The 24618-nt window shown below is 33.6% G+C and overlaps 1 protein-coding gene across 5 annotated transcripts in view; it reads left to right on the forward strand.

Moving 5' to 3' along the window:
• The window catches only part of LOC120767001 (aminopeptidase N), a 173527-nt gene that overhangs the window by 128643 nt on the left and 20266 nt on the right, over positions 1-24618 (forward strand). Inside the window, exons 1-2 of one of the 5 annotated variants that reach the window (XM_040092813.1) lie at positions 11331-11485; positions 16600-16890. The exons of the other annotated variants lie outside the window; for them this stretch is intronic. Of the exons in view, the coding sequence (XP_039948747.1) occupies positions 16722-16890 (169 nt within the window). The 5' untranslated portion in view covers positions 11331-11485; positions 16600-16721. Of the gene's footprint in view, positions 1-11330; positions 11486-16599; positions 16891-24618 lie in introns of those variants that run through there. 5 annotated transcript variants of the gene reach the window in all.

Genomic DNA, 24618 nt, shown 5'->3' on the forward strand with positions numbered 1-24618 from the left:
TCTTCTTCCATCTCCCTCAGCTGGCTGTATTTGCGGATTTTCTGCAATGGTTTGCCATGCAAAATCTTGATTTACATACATAAAAATTGCCAATGCAAAGCACAACGGAAGCGCCGAACAACAACTCTGCTGCTCTGCTGCTATGAGTAACAGCGCTGCTTGTTTACATAGCACACATTTGTTGCCGCAACAGTTCTCTGCTTTCCATATATGGCGCACGGTTATGTAGATTTCACAAATATTTGTTGTACTCATATTGTTGTTTCTTTTCTCCCGTTTGACCTAACTCTGTTGTTTGTTTAATTTCATTATATCACTTACTATAGTTTCTTGTGCGCTCCTGCTTTTACTTGAAAGGTAAATATTGAAGGTACCGTTCACCGTTGCACTGCTGCAATTCCAAGTAGTGCATACATTGTGTCACCGGATATGTGTCGGCACGTTCGTTGGCGCTCGTGTTTACACTCATATGCGTCTGTTATGTTTACATACAGTGCAAGCACATACATTCACATACATGCAAACAAACAAAGCTAATTAGTAAATCAACATTGCAGTTGGTGTTGTCTTCAGGTGTGTCACAAGGTGTTTGATTTACGCCGCGTATTGATTGCAATTAATTAAAGGGATTTTTTCGTTAAATGCACATATGTACATACATATGTACATATGTATGTAGCTACATATGTATGTATGTATGTATGGTATGGACATACAGTTGAACTTCCCTACCACTTATCACCATAATCCACAAAAAAGTTAGAGAGATTTTAAGTTATGGAAAGAAATTTGTATGAAACTTGACTTTTATTGCCAATTCAAGAGTTCGCGTTATAGAAGAATGAAAAATATCTAACATTTTTATTAATGCTTGCATTGAACAATGTTGCCAAAAAATGTTAAAAAACATAAACAAAATATTACTTCTCACCATTTTTATATACATATGTATCACAAACAAAAATATGACACTTTAAGCTCTGCGTATAAAGTTAAGCAATTATTTCCAAACATAAATTATATACAACCAAATATTCCAGACCAACCTTCTAAAGGCGAACAAATAAACCAATTTTTTCAAACACCGCCTTAACAAATAAAAGAGTTTTGTCAACAATTCAATGTGGTATTTATAAACAATTGCTTAATTGCGACGAAAGTTGGGGAGTATACATATAAACTCTTTGTTTATAGTCGTTGGAAAATTAGTTTCCAAAAATATGGGGTTGCTTTCGTGTTATTTATGCATAAATATACAGAATGTAAGCACAAAACTAATAAAGTTTGACTGTTACTCTCATGAGATGAAATATAGGGAGGATAATATTTTCATTTAATTGTTCATAATTGATATTTTTTTTTAATTTTATTCTAGTCGCCTGAATTCTCGACATTATAATTGTTTTGAGAACAGTCAAAGAGGGAAAGAACGCATTTAAAATTTCTTTCGTTATTAAATAAAGCTTGAGTTTTAATTATACAATACAAAATATATAAAAAATGTGTTGAAATTGTTGAATAAAGATAAAGATAATATTCGAAGGACTAGAAAAATTTTGATTTTTGAAAAATATCAGTTTCGTGAAAAGATTTACACTTCAGAATATCGAAATTCTTATTCCTTCGATCATAACCTGACAAACATACCTAACACGGTCGTGTGGAAGAGTGGCCTATCGCTGTCACGAGTTTATAAAAACTCAATCTGAAACAAAAAACAATGATTGAAGTTCTTGAACTGATTTTCTTCAAATATTTTCATGTAACCGTTATAAAAGTTTATATGTACATTTTTATTTATAATTATTATACAGTAAATAAGAAATATGTTCTGAATTATGTTTAACTAAACAAATATAATGTTTCTTTATTTCAGGTAAGAAAAGCCGTATATTACAACGTTTTCGAAACAAAATTTTAAAATAACGGTATGTTTCCATAATTTTTCTTATACAAATTTAGCAATTCTGTTAATTTACAAACAACTTTATCACTTAAATTATATTTAACACTAATAAGTAGCAGTTACAGGCACCCAATGATTACTTACATACACCATCATTTAACTCAATATTACATAGATAAGTTTTTAGCAAAAATTTTGTGATTGCACAAACAACATATAACAACGTAAAGCCAATTATTTGAAAGCGTACTCATAAATCAAATAAACTCTTTGACATTTGTAAAATACCAAGTCGCTTGCTTACTCTTGCAAACAATTTAATTTAGCAAAAAAATCGCGCATTTCGCATTCGCACCGCTTAAACATAATTATTTCCATTTATAAAAAGCAACAAAAATCTACGCTGTTATTGCCTAACTCCAGCAACATGCCTCAGCAACATTTCAGCCCGCAACATGGTGCAACGCAACGAGCGTGTATACAAACGCATGTACTTAGGTATGTGTGTGTGTATGTACACTCGTTCGAAATGTTCAATTAACTGCAGTCCAGCATAATTATGGTTTTTATTATCAGCGCACACTTTTCATTTAATTTTAATTTTTTCTAACATTTTTCGTCAGTGCTCGTGAATGCATGTGTGTATGTACATACATATGTATGTACGCGTTTTTGAAATATAGTGTGCGCGCATTGAGTTTTTGTTAGTTTTACTTTTGCTTTTCTTTGCCGTAATTTAATGCAATTGAAAACGCCTCAAACATACAAACATGATTATTGCTGCACAAAAAAACATGTTTTTCTTCATTTTCTTTTATGTTGACATTCCGAAAGTAGTTGTTCCACACGTGAAATGCATTTTACAGTTTAATTATCTGATTATGATTATTTGCTGGTTTAGTGGAGCATACATACTTATTGCTATTTAATCTTTTTTATTGAAAAAAATATATGTAATATTTTCATATTTATTTGTTATTGATCTTTTTACTCCCTTTTCCTTCTTTTTCTCATATTGTAATTACATATATTTTCGTGCTTGTAATGGAGGAAAGTCTTAATAGTTATTAGTTAAAAAATGTGGCAAACATTATTGAGTGGCTATAGACCTCTGTATTTTACCGAGGGTTGATAATCTATTAAAATAAACAAAACAAAATTAATTATTCTGCGCCGCTCCCATTCGATATAATGATATACCATTAAAATATGGGGAACCACACATGCCTTAATGCTACTCGTACAAGAGTCCCTGCATTCTTATATATTCATTATAAAACTAAAATACTAAAAACGATATCTCTGAGTTACAGCTGATCTGCATATACAGGGTTTGTCCGGAAAGTAGTAGGACTGAGTCTATTAAAAAAAATATATATTGAACCAATCGTTGCAGTTCTTTAAAAACTTTCAAAATACGCTCCTTCATCGACGATGCAGCGCTGCGAGCGCGATTTCCAAACATTGAAGGCGTCACGAAAGGCATTCTCCGAAATAGCCTTAAGAGCCGAGGTGCATGCTGCTTGCATCCCCTCTGTCGTCTCAAAATGCTTTCCTTTCATTGGCCTTTTCAGGCAAGGAAATACAAAAAGTCCGAGCAACATTTAGGCTGCAAGAAGCGTTGAGTTGCCGGCCTTGGTTAGGTAGCTGTTCACAAGAAACGCGGTGTGAGCCGGAGCACTGTTATAGTGCAACTTCCAATCGGCTACGTTGTCTTGCCGGTCCAGATTGGCCCTTCGTTTGAATCTCTTGAGGAGTTGAAAACTTAGTCGACGGTCTGAGTTCAAAACTTTGCGCACACGAGTCACATGCTCGGTGTTTGTCGAAGTCGCAGGTCTCACAGCACGGTCTTCATCAGCGACCTCTTCCCGACCCTCCAAAAAGGCCAGGTGCCACCGAAACACACCACTTCTCTCTAAATCAACATCAGGGTAAGTCTGCTTGATCATATCAAACGTCTCTGTCGCAGATTTACCGAGTTTCACACAGAATTTAATCGCGCCCCTCTGCTCTAACGAACGCTGCATTTTCGGCTAGCACCACTCACAGAAACGTATATTATTATACTCTTGCAACATGTTCCAAAAAAGTAAGAAGGAGTTCATAGATGGCCATTCACCGAAAACGTGTAAATTATCTTAATTAAGGACTAAATTCAGATGTAAAACTCTAATTTGGTATAGGGGATCGCTGTATCAAGAGACACCAGTGGTCAAAAAATTTTGAGAAAGCAGAAACCAGAGTCAAAATTGTACAATAAGCGTAGCACCGCCAAATTTTACTAATTTTTACCAACTAAATTCGGTACGTAGCATTCTTTTAATATTCAACTACGTCACAGTATGAAATTGAGCGAAATCGGACTATAACCACGCCTACTTCCCATATAACACAACTCTAAATTCCATTTGAAACTTTCACTTTCCAGTATACAAATCAAGAACCAGTTAAAAGATCATATGTTTATCCAGTGCTTATAGTGACTTTTGACCGAAAATATCGGTCAATGTATGAGATATATAATTTTAATTCAGAAAAATTCTTTCCTGATAGTAGTATGACTGTGCATAACAAAAGGGTTAAATCGGGAAAAATCTTCCATTAGCCTCGATATACATATATAGAGTAGTACGACTGTGCATTAGAAAGGGGCTGAATTTGGACCATTCTTCCCTTAGCCTCGATATACCTAATATAAAGATTTCGGGTAACTGTTACCGCATATATCGGCCAATATGTGAGTTCTCTGAATAAAATTGAGAGATCTTGTTTTTATTATAACGGTGCATCTTTGTGCTTAGGATGAGTAAAATAGCGTTTAAACTTGCCCCAGACCCTCAAAAAGTATCGCGAATTTTGTGTTTTTTCAAAAATTATTTATTTATTCATGAAGATCTATTTTATCCCCTTCAAAGTAAATCCAAAGTAAGTGAGATATTATACACTTGTGCCAACGGTTTTTCCAATCTTCGAAGCAATTCAAAAAATCATTTTTTATCTTCTTCAGCTCCTCATTCGATGCCGTCTTTATCTCGTCAAGAGAAGCGTAGCGTCATCCTTTCATGGGCCTCTTCAGTTTAGGGAACAAGAAAAAGTCACAGGGGCCAGATTTGGGGAATACGGTGGCTGCGGCATCATTAGTGTGTTGTTTTTGGCCAAAAAGTCGCGCACAAGCAACGATGTGTGAGCAGGTGCGTTATCGTGGTGCAAAAGCCAATTTTTGTTCTTCCACAAATCCGGGCGTTTCTGGCGGATTGCTTCGCGCAAATTGCGCATAACTTGCAGGTAATATTCCTTATTGACCGTTCTTCCCCTGCAATCGAAGAAAGCTGTCAGCAAACTGTGGCGATACTTTTTGAACACACCTCGTATAACTAACCAGCCTTGAAAGTTGAAATAGTATGAAATTTTCGGTTAATCTCGAGCTTAGCTTCCTTACTTGCTTTTCGTTTTTATGTCTTTCCTTTCCAATATGTTTCATGATGGTATAGTACGACTCTAGTTATAGTTAGTTATAGTTAAGTACCGATGATACTCGAAAACTTCGCTTACTGTATAAAGGACGGGTCTAGATATATACATATATATATATAGCTTTTATAATTATTTTCCTGACCAATCTTATCCCCAATCTTTAACGCTGACTTCATTTTGGGTTAATAATGAGGCTTATGCAGTATTTTATACCCCCAAATTAGAGTTTTGGAAACTATTCAAAGGTATGAACGGCGAAAACATTCTAGCCTAAGATAATCAGTTACTTTGAATAAAATTTCTCATCAATTAAGTAAATATGTTATACTTCCTATTAGATCTATAAGACCAGGAGAGGATATACTATGTAGACTGATTTTGCCTATTTTTAAAAGTGAGATATTATATGTGTACAGATTTTTTACCTCAAGCTGTATCGGCTATTAAGTTATCACTTTCAAAGTAACATAAAGTGGTTGAAAATAACGGAGTTTTCAGAATTTTAAAAATTTCGGTAATTAGCTAATCATTAGTTTCCCATTAGTTAATGAAATTTCGTGCAAAAGTCAGCGGTACCATGGCTCTGGTTCAGTTCTTTATCTGACAGTACGTTATGAGTGTTTAATAGCTTTACATAATACAGTTAAAAATAGGAGTTATCGAGTTTGCCGGTAAGGTTAAAAATATACGTATACTTCCATTATATTCTATAATTACTAGAGTATAAAAAATATGATTGATATTTGATATAGTACTTGTGTGGGTTCAGAGGTGCAAAACCGTAAATTTACATTTAAAACAAAAAATGTATGTAATTATATTTCATTTCATAAATTTACTCCCTTTTTCCGGCATTTGATGTCAATGAACATGCAAAAAGTTGTCGACCAAACCAATTCAGCAAATATTATTTCATATTAAACACATTTCATTCATTATAAAAACCGATTTAGGGGTTTATTGCACTTGCGTTAAAAGAAAAAGCTTCGCAATAAAGCCAACAAGTACGTTATTAATTCATTCATAATTTTTTCATTCATTATCCAGTATTTATTGCTAAACGTAAAAGCTGAGTGGCCGAATTATGGGTAGAACACGGAACTACTTATCTTATTAAATAAAGAAAAAAATGGGTCACAAAAATTAAACACCAAAACATAATTGCCAGCCAGTTTTTTACGAGGAAAGAGTGTAAAAAAAAAAGAAAATAATAATAATACCTAGAAAGTATATACATACATACATATGTGTGATGAATAAAGGGGAAAAAATTGCCGGTGACAGCAAACATGTCATTTGACACCAACAATTTGCCATCTCCTTTCACCAGAACCCCAAAGTGTTGATGGGCACAAATTATCAAGCGAGCTGTTACAATTATGTACTGTATACATATCTACACCTATCATTTTACTTAATTTTAAAAGCGTGCAACAACAGTTCGCGTCACGCAGTTTTGGTAGGCACATATGTATATAAATACATACACTCGTACCCCAGCTTTTACCTACACATACATACATACATATTATATATTCTTATCAAACATCGAATTCTTCTTCGAAACTGCAACAACAACTTTGGTCTGAACAAGCTTGAATCACAGCACAACTAATCGAAAATTGGCTGCGAAAATGCATTAGCCGAGCTGGTGTACTGTGATGTGCGTTGTTGCTTTTTTCTTATTCGGAAGATGCGCATTATGAGGCGATAACTTTGTTGGCGTTGAAGGTTATCGAAAAATGCCACTTTCATGAATTGAAAGTAATAAAAGTTTAACAAAAGCGTGCGCTCATTGCTATTGATGTTGCGTTTATACATATTTAGTAAGAGTTTTTCACTTCATGATTTATTTACTTATCATACACTTGATTATTTATACACATATAGTACAGTGAATCTGCTGACAAAGTCAAAGTCAAAGCAATTTTTAGCTTGGTGATGCGAGACGAATGCATACATTCTTATACTATATAAATCAAATAAGTTTGCAGCTTTTATGTTTAATTCTGAGTAATCTAATATTAGTAAGCAGCATTTGATTTTTATTTCATCGTGTGTCTTACAACTTATTTTTAATATCTTTGATAGAAGAAAATATTTTCTTTTTTGATTTGGATAAAAAGAAAATATGATTCTACGAAATTGAAAGGTAAAAGGCTTTTTGGTCATATGTTATACTGATATTTGTTGTTGTTGTGACGGGGTAAAACGAACTTGAAATAATTTTGAAAACTGAAATTAACAGAGCAGTCCATTGGTCGTTTATACATCCGGGCTTATTCTGTTAGGGAAGATAGGGAACTGACATAAAACAAAACGACAGTGTTAAGAGAACATTATATTTGACAAAGATACGTTTGTTCTTTCTAAATATGTGCAATAGTCAGAATAATTTTTAAATATTCGGAGTCTCAATCAAATTCGTTGGGGCCATGAAGATTAAAATTGCACTTATATTAAACCAAAAAAGTATAATAAAACTGGTCCATAGAAATTGTTTATATACTCAATGACGTTAAATGTTTTAATGACGCAGCTTATAGCTGTAATCTCCGATTTGTTTTGTGAAAAACTATGTATAACATATAGCTGCTATAAAAACCGACCGATTAAATTCAAGTTTTGGTTTGGAAACTTTTTTATTAGACGATATCTCTTTACAAAATATGGCATGGATTATTATCGTAGGTAACGGCACAATCTTTGATTTTCAAGTGTAACCATATATAACATATAAGTAGCTGTTATGCAAACTTGTCGTTCAAAATCGAGATAAAGATAACTTTTATGCTATAAGAAATGCACCCGTGAAGGCTACTAGAGCTTCGGTGCAGTCAGCGTTAGCGTTTCTTCTTTTTATACCTAAAGTTAGTAAATATCACTGTGCCAAATTTTAAAATTTTGAACTCAATACGGTCTACGAAATTATTTAGCAGTTCTACGAAAACCAAAAAGCCTCTGACTTCACTTGTCTTCAAAAGTTTTAATATTATTAATAATAATTTGTCAATTTTCGCTGCTGAAATATTCATTTACTTTACAATTTATGTTTACCTTTCAAACATTATAAATTATGGTTATAACATTTTACCAAAAATAGTTTTGAATTATTGCCAACGAACTTCAGTATATTACGAATATATTTAAAACGTGACGTATTTTTGTATAAGTATGGAGCTAAACATAAATTATGCACTTTCAATTTCTTACTTTTGATGCGTGCTTTTCAATAAGCTTTCACATATTTATTAAAATTTATCATTATTTCGAAAACGAAAAATAATGTTTTCCAACCAACAACAACTAATAAATGTAACTAATATTACTTGGCAGGGCACAAGAGACGTTCAATTATGTGAATATGTATGTATGTTTTTCTTGTGCTTTCAATTATATGGTATGTACTTATGTATGTATGTATGTTTGGACTCATGAGCATTCAAATGCATTATTAAAATTTGCTTTCACTTTTTCCTTAACAGTTGAAGTCATTTATCATTCTTCAGCACACATTCGTTGGTTGGAACATGTTCTTATTCACATAAAGAACTCTTTATATTTAAATGAATCAATGTCTCGTTACTGATTGTGTTAATTGATAAAGAAGTGTTTATGCAATTATGGCTTCAAAAATAATCTATTTCGATATTTTATGCATGACTTGGCAATTAATTGTTGAATTATATGTATCTGTAATCAAGAACAGTTGGAGTATACATTTGGCTTTGTGCAGTTTGCAGTGGAACCACTTGAAACCTTAATTACAGTGAGAATATCGAAAACTGCATTTAAATTTGATCTTGATAGAATATTTTATGAAAAAAATTATCACTCTCTTAATCATAACTAAATCTAATTGAAAATTCGTGTGTAATTTTTCTAAAACACATTCATCAAAACTCCAACAGAGAAAACATAAACCTTTTTAGAAAGTAATGTAAAAGCGTCAACCGAAAAATGTAGGTGCGCCACAGTAGAACGGGAAAATGTAGGTTATCTTTGCGGTAACACCTAAATGGTACATACACAATTTTACAAGCACCAATTTACAATGTAAACAACGAAAGTACATACTCGAAAATGCAATGCGAGTTACATAAAAAAATACTTCTAATATTAAGGTATATTAAAAGCTGTTGCATAGTCATACGAAATGTTAAGATAAGCGCATATGTTTGTTTTCACGAGCAATACAAACTGATAAGAAAGACTGCATACACAGTTAATTTTGCAATCGCTTACGTATGCAGCTGCTATCGAAGAGAAGTTGTAGCTTCCGCGTGCAGTTGTAGAGTCGTGAAAGGTGTGAACTTTTTTGTTATCATATTTCAAAAGAACTACCAAGAACAAACTTTCAATACCACTGTAAGTATAAGTGTGTACGCACAGACATGTTTATACATATGTATGTATATATAAATCCGTATATAATATTATTACTGCCATAAGTGGGCCAATTGAAGCTATGTACATTGTCGGGCAATTCAAAAATTGTTCCCACTCAGTTACGAATATTTGTATTGTATGTATATGTATTAGTATGAGTTTTTTCACCATTCTGTTTTTAATTGATTTACGCAAAAACACAGTTGACCCTAATATTACAATTATTATTTACAATACCCACAAAACTTTCTTACACCTGATCATAACTACAACACTATTCAAAATAACAAATGTTCCAGCAAGTCATTACTGCATAAGCTTTAAAATATTGTATTGTTGTTCCAATATACAGTGGTACAGTTTTGAAGCCCACTACAACCAAAGCAGCGCTGTCGCCAGCACGCTTCTCTGCCCAAACGGCCATTTGAGAATTGTGAGAACATGTTTAATATTGTTTTTTTCTTAAAAGACTTACCTTCTATGAAGATAATGTTGAAATCCATATCATTAAATAGAGATTTTTATAGTAAGCACTAATTTTTCACAACACTTTTACGCACAAGAGCGCTGTCGACTTTTGTCTTTGCCTGCGCAGCTCACTCGCGGCACTTTCATGCATTTTCAGCAATTATTTGATTAAAACAGCTTGTATTCATATATTTTCACTAAAATACACTTAGAGGATTGATATTTACCACAAAACAATTAATGTATTTTGATATTAAAGATAAAATTCACTATTTTTACAAATTTTACACGAGCGCGTCCGAAATTTTTGCACAACAGTTGAAATGGCGGCGGAAACGGGACATTGCATAGCGTTGTTTTTGTATTGTTGGCTTGCTATTTATGCTGTTCACAATAGAGTGGGAGAATGCAAAAATTAAGAAATTCTAAATATGTAATGCTTAAATTTATGTTTATATATAATTATGTACAAATAGTCAAGTATTGATGTAATTAAATTTTAATATATACGAATTATATATTGGAATAAAAAATATATAATAATAATGTTATTATTCGATACTATAATTTCATTAACATATTTTATTTTATGCCACTCAAATCCTATAGGGCAATATTATATAAATTTATAAAAAGGCAGATCGATAAGACATTAATTATAAATGCATAAAGGTATAGTTGTAATAAACTTTCTTTATTTCCAAAATTTTGTTTTAATTTCAATTTTATTTTTACATTATTTAGTAAAAATATTTTCTCTCAATTTAGTTATTTTTTTACATATTAACAAAATTCATAATACTATATTACTAAATCCTATTGAATGTTGTATAGACCTATTTCTTCACTATGGCAGCACCATTTTTGTAATTGCCTTGTCCCGTTTCCGCTGTCATTTTACATATTGCGCATTTATTTCCGATTCGCGTGTGAAAAATTTGCGAAGCTCTGCGTTTTGTATCAAAAAAAACTGATAAATTAAGTATTTTTGCATTAATATAAACATAATATTTGTTTCATGAGCGTTTTGCTGTGAATTATTATATAGAAAAGTTAATCCATTGACCAAACTATTGCTTCAGAATTGGAAAGAGTTTTCTCAAGTGTACATATAGACCAGCCGAGCCCATGAATATAAAAAGGGTTATAATAAGGCCTCTCGTTGCTAAAATTTCCACAGCGGCGCTAACTAAATCTTTTTCAAATCAAGAAGAAGTATCAAGACTGTCGGTTGCAGCTTCAAATATGGTAACTTTGTAGAATACAAGTATTGTGTAGTATTATATATGTAGAAGTTGGATTATAGTGTGTGAAATTGCACCAGAACCAGAGCCTGAGTCATGGATTGTAGCGGCTAATATTGTTATATAAAACCTAAATTCACATTTATTAATAAGTATTTCTAAAAACCTCGCATATTGTTCGATGTAATTTTGGTCAAATAGTTCGGGAGACTAAGTTTTGAATATTCGTTTTTTTTTTAATTCTTCCACTATTTATTGAAATAATAGCAAAGAAAATATGTATACTAACACACTGAATTGAAAAGTACGATCGATGACAATCTCAAATAAACAAATCTATTAAATGCACCATTTTATGACATAATTCATCGTTATGCCTGAGTGCGTCAATGTTGCACTTGAAAAAGCTCAACTCTTGAGTGAAATTGATCGATGCAGTGAATTTGTTGCTAAGTGTGCTGAACACTTAGTGGAAAGCAAAAATTGCAATTGTCAATCAACAAAACACCAACAAATGTACCGACCCAAAACAAATGCATTTATCGCACTTTCATGTCTACAACGGGATTAACTCATTGTCGCATGCACCCATCCGAATTCCGCTGCCATCAAATGTTGTGCGGTGTTAAAGGGGCAAATGCCATTTGTCAATCAATTGATTGCATTCCACTTTTGTTTTACAATCAACTTTTTCTGTTTGCTTCATTACAATTTCACTTGAATGCACGAAAAGCGCATAAAAATTAATTTAACTGCACTTAAATGGTAAAAATAAACGTGTGCCTGGCGCCTGGCACACGGCTAAAGTATGCACATACTATCTGCACAAAAGTTCACATTAAATTTAGCACTGAAAATGAATATATATTTATTTTTTTGGTTTGAAGTGCTTAAGTGCTGTAGTTTTATTCAATTATTTAATTCTAATGAAATTAGTATTCTCTGAAATAATTCTACATTCGCTACTTTTACTTCTTAAATTAATTTTGAGTATGAAATTGCGCCTTTAATTGCAACATAAATTGTTAGATTATATTATTTTTCCATTTGGCTTTAATAAATAATGTTTAAAAACAATTAATAAAAGATTTTTCTTCTCTTGTTGCACTTTTGAAGCGCCAATACCGCCAATTAATTGGTTTATATGCTATGTAAATATGCAGGCCGTAGCAAAACAAGAAGCGCAAAAATAAAAAACATTAAGAAAATTTTAAATGGAAATCTTTTAGCATATAATTCATACAAAAAAAAAATAATTCAATAGTAGTTCAGTTTGCAAAACTTTGTTTTTCTCTATTTCAGTCCCACAAATTACAACTGTATGTAAGTACAATATTTGCTCGCATTTGCATTTTCACTGAGAAACAACAAACGTTTTTGTTTTCAAATAAATGAAATTCGTAATGAACCGTATTAAAGAGGACAAATTGCAGCATTCTTTATCATTATTTATGGAATGCATGCCAAAGCACTCTTCAAGTACTCGTTTTCACTCATCTACATTAAATTCTTTTTTTTTGTTTTGATAAGTTGTTGATAAAATAGTAGTATAGATTTTTATAACCTTCAAAAAACGTCACGCAGCGGTATTTTAGATGTTATCAGAGCTTTTGGGCTCCCATTAGAATAATACTTGTAAACATACATATAAACCGAGTAGGTGAGATCATTCTGCACCAAAACCACTTATATGATGTATTATTGTGTTGTGTTTACTATATGTTTTTTAGCACTTTAAACGTAAATAATACAAATTTTAATAAAGGGATTGTCAGAGAAGTCATTGGTTGAAATTTCTGCCATTGGAATTTCCTAGTATCTTCAAAACTAATCATATAAAGAAAGATTGACTAATATGTTTTTGACATTGTAATATTTATTGGGTTTATAACTCAAAAAACAACTTAAAAGTGATGCATTCAAATAAGAAAGGGAGGATTTGATCAATAAAAATGGTATAGCGTTCTACCAGGATAATGCGAGACCTGATAAAAGTTTAATGTGTCGCCAAAAGCTTTTGCAGCTTGTATGGTATTTGCTATTATATGACACCTTCGGACTATTATAATGCTATATGATTCATATACATATCTTTAAAAGCTTTCAAAAATTAGGTTCCTAATGGGCTTCGGAACCTCATCATTGCTAATATGAATTGGTGTCCAAGTTGAAGAAATTGCGCAACATTCTGTGGCTAAAAGTCAATTTAATACTAATTAAAATATATCCCTTTTCCTCGTGGAATGCCTTTTGACTATAAATGTAACTAAGGCTGGTGAGATATTTCAGAATTTCATATAACAGTCATCGAAAAACAGAAACAAAATTTCTGCTCCCAATAATTATTTAGTTTAACGATTACCAGTTTCCACTTTTATAAGTACAAGTATAATTTACCTACTATTAATTAAAATTCTCACATGCTCAAAAAATATATAAAAAAAAGTTTTTGCAACATGAAACATTCCCAACACAGCGCAGCGAATACTTATCGGCTGATCACCTTATGGAAAGGCCTTTGAACCGTAAATATTTGCAATAAATAACCGCGCTATTAAATGCCGTATATTTATAGATATGCTCACTTCTGCAAACGTGTGAAAAGAAGGCCCGGAACGATACACCACAATACCCTCTGAAGCAGCAAGCTTTTAATTGGCGATCAGTGATCGTAAACAAATAAAGTGGCGAAGGCGTGCGCAATTCCTCAGCACTTACTCATTAGCCACTATCGTTTGCAATTATATGTAATGAGTCACAGTCTAGTGCAATGAACTAACGGCGCAGACTACTCTACGATCGACTTCCAATAAGGACTTTGAGCCGCGACTGTAATGCGAGACGGCTGCGAGTTGACAGACGTAAGGCAAAAGGCAAGAAAACGCACTCATACGAGTAAGGTGTTCGATTTCAAATCGTGCTGTGTACCTACATGCATTCGAATTACAGTAATTTGTATAGAAATATTGCAAACTGTTCTGTGGGTTTTTAAATTATATGTATTTATGTTTTTTTTGGAACTTAATACGCGTGTTAGCAATGCAAATGTCTTTTGTTGTTGTTTTTGTGGTGTTTCTCCAACCGTAAGAAATGCCACTAATGTCAAGATCGGCTTTGCAAGACGTCTTGTCATCATCTCAATTACATTGGTGCGTGGTTAAGTTATGCGCCACCACAAACGTACGAGCACACCTACTTATATGACTGTTATTTAATTGTAATTATATGGTGCTTAGGCTTGGTAGATATTGGGCCGAACTTCTCCCATGAGCTTTTGTGCGGCTTTGTGATTTCAAGGGTAAATATTTAGACTGTTTTAAGCCATTATATTTTCGGGTTGATGGTTAATGAACCTTAGGGAGTATTTAGGTATCTTGCCTTTCTTGCTTCAGGTCATTGAGGATACGTTCCGAGAAAGCAATTTTCATTTAATTTAAAAAAAAAGCTTAATTAGGAACTCGCGATCTACTGAATGGTTCTCTTTATCATAACAAACTCAACTAAAACCATTGGCATCTTCATATATGCACATACTTGCTCATGAGACTTGAATTTGAACACGCCTCCAATGCGCCGGCGCAGACGACTATCATACTTACTCGTAAACACATACATACATTCATATTATATAAGTACATAAGTATGGTGTTATTTATTTCGCATTATAAAGGCAAAGCATGAGCTGTTTTATAGTATATTAGCTCAGCGTATGACTTTAAAGCTCATATCCCATACATTTTTTAATGACCTTTAGTTCGGCTTTGTTCGTGTAAATGTTGTATGTGTGCCACTTAAAATGCGCTTTGTCTGCTTTCCCGAAACGGAAACCGTCTTGACTTTGAACTTGAATCGATGGTGAATGGCAAAGAACTTAATGCCCAAATGTGAGCGATGTCGGCATACCCATGAAGCAGACAAAATTTAAGTTTTTTTTATTTTCCGTGGTTGTAAGTTTGTAGGTAGGTAGTTGTTGGTTAAACGATTGCTCGGTTCGTTGCCGCTGCAAAATAACAGTCAATGAGGCGTGGATTGTTCGATCGGCGGTGTTTGATAGCATCTTTAGTTTTTTTTTTGGCTTTTTTATTTATTCAAATATCTGACTCATTTTTGTAGATCTAGCATTTTCTCTTTCGTTAAATTTATTCATATCGGCTATCTATATTTTTTTTATAATAATATATGTAGATATACAAATAAATCACTTTGGATACCAATTCAAGGTCAATTTTGTTTTGATTTTTACTTTTAATTTTTAATTTCTGATTTAGCCAAACTATTTCTTACGAATTGCGTGTGAGCTCACAGCTTGCGGTTTTTGGCGTTAGTCATTGATTGTCTTATGATTTTAAGCCTCTTAAACACATTTGTTTTAGTACTTAGCAGCTGTGTTCGAAGTTTATAGTTTTTGACAGGGATTACGAGAAGATTTATTTCAAGATTATCAGTTGTGAACGATAAAAACAAGTACTATAATCATATATTGGTTTCCGTTTTATTAAATATTTGTTTTTTACACAAATATTAATGTAGATTTTTTGCTTAAAAAAATTTTAAAACCAAACTGAGAAATAATTTTAGATTTAAGCGTGGCTCAAGCCTTCCGGTCTTAGACCAAGTACCCTCTGGGTAGCCAAAAAACATCCATTTGGAGGTGAGCTAAAGTGAGAAGGCGAAACATCACTGTTACTTGTTACCCGCCACGTAAAAATACACCACCATTGAAAAGAACCAAACAGCCTCGGACGAGAGTCTGTTTTCGGCTATAACCCCGTAAAAATAAGAAGAAGATCCGATGTGAAAAATTTCCACAGAAATATCGTTAAAGATTATTATTTAATTTTATTTATTTTCTCGTTTTTACCTCATACTTTTGCTCGCACTTTACTTTCCTATATTTCACCAACTTATTGTTAAAAGTTAAAAAATAATTAAACACTAATTCCCTACCCCACTTACTCCTTTCCATTGCAACGCACATTATGCAATACATACTAACATCACATTTTTGTCAATGAAAATTTTTGTGTGCTACTAACCTTTTTGGCAACTCTCATACAAATTCATTCACAAAAACTTATTCCTCACACATTTGTTTCTTCATCTTCATACTATTTTCAGCTATCATTAATTCCAATACTCATTCGGCAAAATTTCAAAATCCATTTTCGGCTAAACAAACACCATTAAACACAACAACACAATTGTCACCAACCAATTTGCAAGAGCAACAACAAGCAACAATGAAAAATTCATCACCCTCATTGGCATCACCAAATTCATTTCGTACGAATCGCATTGTTACGACTTGGCAGGATCTCGTTCGAAAAGTGCGAAATTTCGATTACAATCGCGTGAAAAATATAAAAGAACATTTCCATATCGAATTCGTAACGAAGGAGAAATTTTCGGGTATGTTATGGTATTGATTGGCAAAAAGTAAATTGGAGAAATAATCTTAAAAAGATTAGTAATTAAGCTATTTTTTTATAATCAGATATTTAAAAAAAATATTTTTCATGTTTTAATTATAAAACTTGACTATAAAGATATTTTTTTGTTTTTGTTTAAGAAAAAATCTAAATGATTTGACCTTTCTCTCGAAGACCTCCTTGAATAAAAACCGAAAAGGTGTTTCCTATAATAGTTACGGAAATACTATGTATATATGATCAAATATCAATATAGAACGGTGACATTTCGATTAAAACACAACTTTATCAATTTCACTTTTTTATTATATCTTATGAATTTCATCCAATATCAATCTCACTTCATTATTCCCCAGAATTTATATCATCTTTTATTGAACATAAAAATTGTTTCTCTGATTCTCTTGATAAAATGAATAATATTTAATAATTTCCTTCTAATACAATGAAAATAAATTCAATATCCCACCAAATCACAAAAAAATATGAAGAGAGCTTTTTCCATGCTCCAAAATCATTAAGCGAATTCTTGGGAGCACTTGGACATTATAATCCAAGTTAAATATCAGATTCTTCTTAGCAAGGCGGGAGGCAGACTAACACCAATTAAGCTCAGCAGCTATTTATTTAAAGTAATTCCGGCAATTGACTTAAATTGTCATATACGAAAAGTATAAAAAAAGTGGAATGAACTTGTTCTCTCTTAAGTAAAGCTGACTGAGTTAAAATATGCCCACTTTATGTTGATTAACTTTACATATCGGGTGTTAGATCAAAACATGAAGCGCAACTCTCACTTTTTATGCTGGAATTGTGTCTATTCTATCTGTACATTAATGGAATCAATTTTGTTTTTAAAATTATTATACAAGAACCAACGAGTTCAGACTTGAAGTTGGATGAGGAAGTCAAAGATGAAAATTCAGAGGGAACAAATGTTTACAGGGATTGAAGTTATTATCCGAACATAATTTTATTACAGAATAACATTTGTAACAAACTAATATTATAAAGTGTGATCGATTTTGAGGATCCCTACTTTTTTTTAAAGAACAAAAAACGGAATTTTAAAAAACCCTATCATTCAATTTTGGCCGTGACTGCGTCTCAGATGGTCCATCCGTTGAGTCCAATTTTCTATGACCCATTCGAGCATTTCGGCTGGTAACTGGCAAATGGCACGCGTAATGCTGGCCTGAATCGAAGCGGCATTGTCATTTGGACTTTGCATATCCCAAAAAAAAATCCTCCAAAAAAAAAGTCTAACGATGTGCTAAATATTACACGATCTTGGTGGCCAGTCAAACGGGACAAAACGTGAAACTATCTGCTCACACCAAACCGTCGTTTCTTCTGGATTAAATGACAGCTCTTGAATCTCTTCATGTTGAGCTTCGTGCCAATTTGCTTGTTTACATACCCATTGAGACAGAAATGAACCTGATCACTGAACAAAATTAAACTCGAAAACGTCGGATCTTCTTTTCAAGAGCTCATTGAGGAAAGAGATGTCACTTGGGAATGTCGAGCGGCTCCAATTCTTGCACAAGCTATAGTGTGGTCGCTTTCAATTTAAGATCTCTACGTAAAATGCACCAAGTCGTGCCATACGTCAGGCCAACGGAGCCGAATCGACTCTCCACAGCCTTCGTGTACACTCTCAGTAACGGCTGCTATATTTTCTTCACTGCGTGCTGGACGTGGTCTATTTGGTCGAATATTATCCAATAATGAATGGTAGGTCTTAAGGTGTTCGATGGTGTTTCGAATAGTACGCTCAATATGCCGATTATGTTGACCATTAGTAAAGCGAAGCACGGGAATCACATTCTTTACAGAATAAAGTTGTAAACGTCGTTCAGTCAGAAGTGTTTCCATGATGCAATGTCAAACAATACTGAATAACATGACAGCTTTTCACGAGTCACGCGATATTTGTCAAAAGAAGGCTATTGCAAAGTACGTCTACTTGGATCACCCGTTATGCTATAGCTTTCAAAATTGTACATTTAAAAGCATTCGATTTCAGGCATAAATAAAAAAGCTTTTAAATTTTCGTTTTCAGTCCGCATTTTAAAGTTCTTATTTCCTCTGGAAATTAGTATATTCACGCCCAAAAACAAAACTATATTAATTAAATGTAGAAGAGATCTCAACACCTAGTTCTGCCCATGTTCATTTATTAGTTTATATTTTGCCGCATTTAAAGCTGGAAAATAAACACACACGCGCATACAAAATGAACTTAAAACAACATTTAGACGCTACCTAAAAATGCCTTATTAATGCATTAACCACAAATATTTTTGATAATTTTTCATTTCTACTGTAAGCAACAACACCAAACGCCGCGCTACTGAATAATAATAAAAAGTGGCCAGCTACTGATGGAAATAAAGCATTTTTGTTAGAGAGCAATTCAATCAAATGCGTGTTCTTTTCGCTTGTTTGCTTTGTGGCATTTTGATTTGTTGAAAGCACACGTGCAGCTGGCAGTGCATCAGCGCACGGGATCTCTACCATTTACATTTAGCGTTTAACGGTAGTTTGTGTCATGCACAAGCCACACACATTCTGCCCCACAAAATGCGCTGTCTGCAACATTTCTTTGGAAAACTGTGCTGCGGTTGTGGTTTCTATTATCCGCTGCTGAAGGTAAATGCAATTGCAAGAGATCAAAGCGCATTTTATCCTCAGCAGCAGGCAGACAGCATAAAAGACTTGTCCAATATACGCGTACCTACAAAGCACAGCACACCAGAAATGTATGTAGCGACAAGGTGAGTAAGGCTAAGTGCATAGTGAAACGGAGTGCAAGGCGAATAAATCGGCTGACAGAACTCATGCTATAGCTTTTTATTATATAAGATTTTTTCTAACGTCCTAAAGTCTATGAAAGTCTCAGAAAATTCTTTAACGTATTTTTCCTAAAGTTTCTCTAAAATCGTTAGGCCTAAAACATATTTTTTTGAGTACGCCCAAGTTATTGCTTAACATATATCCTAGTTACCTATGCTTCACTGTGCACTTAGCCTAATGTATACAAGAGCAAATAGCTATTGGGTGCGTCCACTGTTGCCATGATTTAAAAATTGGCTGCATTAAATTTTAAATTAGTCTTTGACTAAGCGGTCACAAGGGAAAGCTTCGATTTGTTAGCATTGATGTGAGAGTTAATTGAATATGACTGACTATACTACACATATTTTACTATGCACATATGTATATGAACAGGGCCGCAGAGAAAAAAACCGGCCGCAGGGATAAAAAGGTGAGGGCCCCCTAAGAAGAGGATTTTTGCTAATATTTTAGAAATTTTATTAATTATCTTCTGACTTACTACTTCAATGCTTTTGAAGTTTAAATCAAATAAGGCGTAGCGTCATGCATAGTTTTTGATCATGCAATTTAAACTCTCCCAACCTTCAAATATTTGGAAAAATAAACTTTTCGAGCTTTGACGACTGCGAATACGTCGGTAATAGTCTGGAACTCCGGCTTCTTGGCTAATCACAGTGTGACTGAAAATTTTTGATAAAGCACTAAACGAATGTCTGGGAAAAGTCTGCTTAGGTTTGGAACACTGAGATTAAGGCTTCCTTATACAACTTATCAGATACACCAACAAAATACTTTTTTGCAGCCGCGTTCATATTATTTCATATCATCGATCTGCCATAGAAATGAGATCGATAAGTTTATGTCTCTCACTGCGACGAATCTTTTCTTCATTCCACTGAGTCAAGTATGACGTAGAAGAAATTTTTTAATTCATTAACTTCTTTACTGCATTCTCATAAACCTCTTCTTGTATGTCGTTTCTTGCTGATGATAACATCGTTTCCTCATGCTAGAAAATACGGGCCCCTTCGAGAACTCCGGAAGAATCACCCCCGAATCCCTAAACTATTTTAATATTATATAAAGGAATTGTTTTTCGATATTGCCATATAAAAAAGTCAAAATATTAACAATTTATTTGTACATACTATATAATTCGATGTCAATATATCTGATTTAAGTTAAAATCTGTACTCAATCTCTCACTAAATCTAAGTTCAGAGTCCAACTGCTTTCTTCAGTAGTGAGCAAGTCTACCAACGCGCCTCTGTCCAGGTGAATTCCTATCACACTACGCCCACTTGCGCTTTAAAATTCCGATTTACAATGGATATCCATAGTGCTTGTTTGGAGATAATATTCGGCCAACGATTGGTGAAGGATTACCAAGATAACGAGATGACGATAACAAAGATGAGGACATTTCACGACTCGATTACAATAAATATTTGTTTATTCAGAATATATGTATGTTTTGCTCTTGCTATGTAGTTATTTGGAGATCTAATAGGAGAGCAAAGTGTACATCTTCTACAAAAAACTTCAAAATTAATACATTACCTCCCCTTTCCAAATGATAACCTAATCCACTGCCCGTAAAGGCTTGGTGCTTTCTGTTACCGCTAACGAGGCCGTGTCGAGAACATAAGTACTCGATATACTATATGTATCCATTTATCCCCACAGAGACAATTCTGTTGCTTACGTGTTGACCTATAGACCAACTGGCAGTACCAGTCTCAGGATACGGTCCGAAAGCCGATTCAGACATCCATTTTAATTTACATGATTCAAGAAACCATAAACATAAATAATGGATCCATATAATAGAAAAGAGTTTTGGAATATGAATAAAATAGTAAAAAAGTAATGTTAAGAATAAATAATGGAACAGTGATTGTAAAACTGTGAAAATTAATTATCTAATGTATGCTATATATAGAAATAAGAAAATACGTCGATTTCGGTTGCACCGTCAGCTTGTATGTCATGAACATGTTATAGAGATTAAATTCGAAAAATTTCTCTGGAGATTGCACCGATGCCTTGGACAATAACCCATGCCTAATTTATGCCATAGCAATCCGATTTAAATCATTTCTTCGGAGATTGTCTTAGATAAATGAGCAGCTTCTTGGATAGAAAAGCAAATTTTCAGATCGATTTCTCAAAAATTGATATACCGATAGACATCGATAGACGATAGGACATCACATAACCCGCCACTCTGATAATTTATATATACATACAAGTATATAGTATATTAAAGGGTCTCTGACGATTCCCTTTGAATGTTAGAAACAGGGTGACAAACTTTATATAACCATTTTAAGGTATACATCTTATTACTGTTAAATATACTACCGAAATACATAAGTAAAATAACTGGAAAATGAGTCACCTGCGTACCAAATTTCTTGACTTTTTCGCATAATCTATTTCCTTAATTTTTATTTAGAAGCGGCTGTTGGCAGCACCATTCAATTCGCTGTGTCTTGCATACATTAACCCAATTTCGAACCCAATGCAAATCAGTTAACACTCAAATTGCACACATACATTATCACAAAATCACATTTTCAATTTATTTTAAGTAAAAAAAAGAAAAATAAATAGCAAACAGAGCTTCGCCATACTTAGAATTTACTTGGAATTTTTATTGACTCGACAAGCCACACTTCGGCGCAGAATGGAAGGTGTGTGGCGTGAAATTTAGATGAGCGATCATAAAAGTGTTGTGACTCAATGCCTATGAATTCAAATTCTGGTCACGTTCTCACAAAAGTGGAGATCTGTGTGAAATCGCCACAAAGAAGTCTTTGGAGCAAAACCATACATTGAAACCAATAAAATCAGGAAACAATCAGTCCGAACGATTATACATACATACATATGCTAATCAATGTGTGTTGAAGTCGTTAAATTTAAAGAATCTCGATTGCTCTGAATGCATAGTAAACCTTTATGAACCACTTTAACACTTTTGTTGCCCCATTAAGTAATGGTTCTATTTACTTCGTACAATGGTTAATCAATTTTATGTTTCCGCCAACCAAACTATTTTCATTTAAAACTTTCTAAACAAATTGAGAGCACTCTCTTGCGATCATTGAATGCGGTGTCAACGTTCAACCACAAATTCTATTTAAACAATTCAGACCCACTCACCACATGTGACCATTAAATGCAAGTATTTGACACACTCTTTCACATTCCTGCATTCAATTTAAGTGGTCTCAACGAGATCGTGGCACAATAAATGGGAAAATGGTCGGGTTTCTATTACTAAAATGGCTGCTGGCCGAAAAGTCAACGCAGCACGCAGCCGGCGTGAAGTATTACGCATATTGCCTCTGCTGGCGGCACACCAGTGGGCATTTATGCCTCCTGCAATTAGCTAAATTGCTGGCAATGCTGAGTGACATGTGGTTTTGCGGGTGAGTGCGAATAATTTCGTACTAATTTGCGTTATTAACGCCTTCAATTCTCTCCTTATCGACAGCCAACATAGAAGTTATTATTTATTTGTGAGCTTTTTAATTGAACGTGATTGAGCAGCAATTAAATGTGACATAGGAATATTGCATAATTTACGGTTCATAGAGTAGTTACCAAGTGAAACTTAATAGTTTCCGATTAGTTTGTACTCGTATGGTGGTTAGACTGTGCGAGAAATTACAAAAAAAAACAGTCTGCAAACAGTCCTGTACATAAATGTAAATAAATGAAGAAGTGTCTGTATGGACTTCGGCGATCTTAGACGATTTTATACGATGATCCTTGTACATAGATATTACGACATCATTTGCATATGTATATCAAAACTGACCTAAAAAGTTTTGTTAGCGATGGATCGCTCATGAGTCGAAAAAATATCTAACAGTGACTCATGTTCATTGACGCAAAAAAATTCTGTTAGAATTCCATCAAGGGGCTTCAAAAGCAGTGTATTTATTCATAAAATCTTGAAACAAAACCATAAATCTTTGTTTGAAAATGTAAAATCGATTAAGGGTTTTCATTGTGGAAATCCCATCAAAGCGAATTTGAACCCATTTTTTAGAACTTAGGCCGTCAAATGTTTTTTTTAATCATATACTTTTATCTGAATTTCTTCACATGTTTCGATGCTAAGAAAATCATAAAACGTTAGAACCACAATCCCATCGAAACATTAAGACTTAATAGTGTTCAAAACCATTATATTCTGTGGCATTCTTCCTTATAATAAAACAAAGCGTCTACCAATTTGGGTCTCGTAAATTTTACAGCTACTCTGTGGCTACTAGTATAAGAGCTCTTTGCGCAAAAAACACAGTCTTCTCAAATGAGCTCCATGACTTCGTCAACGAATAAAATTGTCACTGTTGGGATGAGTCAAGTCCTTGTATGTTTCAGATAACACAATTACATCCCCAAAAATTGACCTTTCGTCGCGGATTGTGGTATGGCGGAATTATCGAGCCTTATTTCTTTCGAACTTAGGCAAGAAGTGCCGTCATCATCAATAGCAAGTGTTACAACACGTAGGACGAAGGAAGAGACCCTCCAAAAAAGAGGGCTCACTGTCTCATCCTTCATGTCTAGACATGGACACATTGCGTTCAAAGTTTGGCGACCCGTTATTTTTGAGAAATGCCCAATCGTGCGACTTAATGCTTGTAGATTGCCTTCTCTGGGGATATGGTGAATCAAAAGTTTACAGGTACGCCAATCAAGCAGAAATGCTCGAGTTACTCGAAGGCAACATTCAGCGCACTATAATCGAAATACTGCACCGCGATTTTGACCAAAACTTGAGTCTTTGACTTCATTTTAACATCTTGTTCTTATTTGTAGACCCCGTATCTTAATATTATATATCAAT

This window comes from Bactrocera tryoni, chromosome 1 (assembly GCF_016617805.1).
Source record: "Bactrocera tryoni isolate S06 chromosome 1, CSIRO_BtryS06_freeze2, whole genome shotgun sequence".
Classification (NCBI taxonomy): domain Eukaryota; kingdom Metazoa; phylum Arthropoda; class Insecta; order Diptera; family Tephritidae; genus Bactrocera; species Bactrocera tryoni.